This window comes from Pteropus vampyrus, unplaced genomic scaffold (genome assembly GCF_000151845.1).
Source record: "Pteropus vampyrus isolate Shadow unplaced genomic scaffold, Pvam_2.0 Scaffold276, whole genome shotgun sequence".
Classification (NCBI taxonomy): domain Eukaryota; kingdom Metazoa; phylum Chordata; class Mammalia; order Chiroptera; family Pteropodidae; genus Pteropus; species Pteropus vampyrus.
In genome coordinates, this window is record NW_011889057.1 from 1,899,551 (window position 1) to 1,902,381 (window position 2,831).

Genomic DNA, 2,831 nt, shown 5'->3' on the forward strand with positions numbered 1-2,831 from the left:
AGTGAAAAAGAGAGGAGCCAAAGGAAGAAAGGAAGCCTGCCACCACTGGTTTAATGGTCCCCACAGCCCCTCAGGAGTACCCATCCTCATGGTTTCAGGATACCTGGAAGCACCTGCTGTATCTCCTGACGTGACCTCGTTTCCCCAAAGCCTCACCCCTGACTTGGAGGATGAGGCTCTGGAGACACTTGCTATCGCTTTGTCACTGATTGTCCCCTTACTTCTGAGAACCCTGAGAGTCCCAGAAAAGAAAGTTTGGCAGAGGACATGTTTGGAGTTTTCCTTCAATTTCATGAACATTACCCAGACTACCTCTCAGCACCAGGCACACAGGTGAACAAGAGGCAGGAGGCCCATCCAATGGGGAAGGAGAAACTTGTTTGAGAGAAGTTGGGATTTGAATTTCTCCTTGGAGGAGGATAGGGAGAGCTTTGGTGAACATATGGGAGCCTTAGGAACTGGTGAGAGGGCATTCCAGACAAAATGGGCTGGAAACAGGATGGTTCAGGACATGTTCTTTGAACCATAAGGGGACCGGCAGCTGGGTGGGGAGAGGCAGAGTGATGGAGGAAGGAGAAATTGTAGGAGTTAAGTATGAGTCTTCATGATGGAGGACTCTAAATGCCAGTCTGAGGAATCAGTACTTTGGTGCAAATGCTGTTTTATTTAGTCTTCATCAGGGAGCCATGGAATGGAGTTCCATGAGGAAGTGTGTATTTGGAAGAGATGTTTCTGGGGAAGGCCTTGGTTATGGATTTACCTGACTTACTATGAAGGGCCCCTTCTCTGGGAGTTGTCTTATCAGTCCATCTGTACTCACTGGAGATTCTGTCAGGCTTTGAAGGTGAGAGGGTGGTGCCTGGGTTGGGAAAGAGCCAGGGGTGAGTGTTTTTTTCCCCACTTAATTTTGTTAATTTTGCTATGTAGGAAGTTTTATGAACGTCTGCCTTGGCTTAGGTTCTCTCACCCAGGGGCCTCTGATGAGGACAGTCTATGGTTCAGGAAAGGGAGAGGGAGGGAAAAATAAGGAGGTCAGTATTTTGTGGTGGCTAAGATGGTAACAGCATGGCTGGTCCATGCTGGTGACCGCTTGCACTCACTTACCTGCTCAAGACTGTGCTTCAGTCTTCAGTCCCACCAACCACTCAAATCCCGCTCAGTGTTTCAAGACCTTGGAGAGGGTGCCTCAGGCATGTCACCAGTGCCATGTGCTTGGAGCCTTTCCTGCTTAGAAACATCCAGTGCTACCAGGCCAGCTATCAGCCTTCCTAAAATCAACTTTTACTTTAATATGTATGTATTTCACACACAGGCATAGATGAGTGTAGGCCCTTTTTTGCTGGCTTCTGGAGAAGGGACAGCATTTTTGTGATTGTGGGAAGGAGCCTCCCCCATAAATTTGGGGTTTTCCCAGACGAGGACCCATGTCCTTTTCTCCCATATGTCTTTGTTTTCTGTCACTCTTACTGGTGCTTATTCCTCTTGCAGGCTGGAAGTTGTGCCAACAAGGAGGACAGACTTTATTTCTGTGGGAAAGCATGAGATATCTTCATATGACTTATTTTGGGTCCTAATGATCCCGATGCTGATGTGCAACGAGCAGGAGCAGCCAGGAGCAGCCATCACCAGCATCACATGGAAGATGGACAGATTGATGGGCAGGCAGGGACTTCATTCCAAATAGGCCATTCAGGAGTAGGAGTAGGCTGAAGAACTTGGGGACAGGAAGCTGGTCCAAGGGCTATCACACCTCAGCCTCAGTTTCTCAGCTCTGAGACAACTTTGTGAGGATTAAGTTTTGGATTCCTCTGCAGTAACTATTCATCCTTAGGTTTCCTTTCCAGGAACATTTTCTCACCCTCACTTGTTTATCTGTTCCTACTCTTTCATGGGTATTTTTTATGTCTGTATCTTATGTGGTAGACCATCTCAGATCTTTCTGAGAGGGAAGATATCGTCATCTTCCACTTCAGCCACTGTATGATTTCTTTTTGGTTGCTACCTTCCAGCTGGCTCCCAGATGAAGGGCTGCCAATCATATGCCATCCCACCAGGTCCTGCTGGTCACTGCGGGTAGTGCCTGGAGAGTGAACAAAAGGCCAATTTGAAGTTTGGTTAGGCAATGTGATTGGAAGAGGTAAATCAAGGGAGAACAAGAGAAGGTGGGAGAATAGAAAGAGGGTCTAGCAAAGACAGGGGAGAGAAGAGATGAGGCAAAGTGAGGGTAGGGGTGTAGGATCTGTAAAATGGGGATAATAGCATTGTTGTCAGGAATAAGAATTAACTCGTGAAGTGCTTGGCAGGAAGTAAGCATTATATAACTGCTCGATAATAAAGATAAAAATAAATGGAGGTAATACTGCCTATATCACAAAGAGCGTTATCAGACTCAGCTCGTAAAATACTTTATAAACTGTAAAATGCTAATGCTTTAGCTGCTATGATTATCATTCCAATCGTGCAGTGCTTTCCCTCTGTCCTGTCTTCATGCTAATGAAGGGGGAGTTGCCAGGAGGAGGCTTGGACCCCTGGGTTTTGTTCTGCTTTGGGGACTGTTTCCTTCCTCCTCTTCTCAACCCCTGGTGAGCAGAGTCCAAGCCTCTGACCCTCCCTGCTGCCTCAAGTGCCCTGCGGTGTGGTGAAGAGAAGGTAGAGGCTGGCAGGAGGGGTGTAGGAGGGAGGCCAGGGGGAAGCCAAGCTGAAAATGAAAGCTGGGGAGGGGGCAATGGAGCAGCGCCGCCCAGAATCATGTTTGCATAACGAGCTGCCCTAGCTCTGGCTTGCTGTTTTTCCAGATAGGGCTCTTCCTCCTTTGTTTCTCAGCCTATATA

The 2,831-nt window shown here is 47.8% G+C and overlaps 1 protein-coding gene across 1 annotated transcript in view; it reads left to right on the forward strand.

The window, feature by feature from the left end:
• Window positions 1-2,381, forward strand: part of SMUG1 (single-strand-selective monofunctional uracil-DNA glycosylase 1) — a 19,340-nt gene extending 16,959 nt beyond the window's left edge. The window contains exon 4 of the mRNA XM_011375769.2: window positions 1,489-2,381. Coding sequence (XP_011374071.1) covers window positions 1,489-1,542 — 54 coding nt within the window. The 3' untranslated portion in view covers window positions 1,543-2,381. The remainder of the gene's footprint in view (window positions 1-1,488) is intronic.
• The last annotated feature ends 450 nt before the right edge of the window (window positions 2,382-2,831 follow it).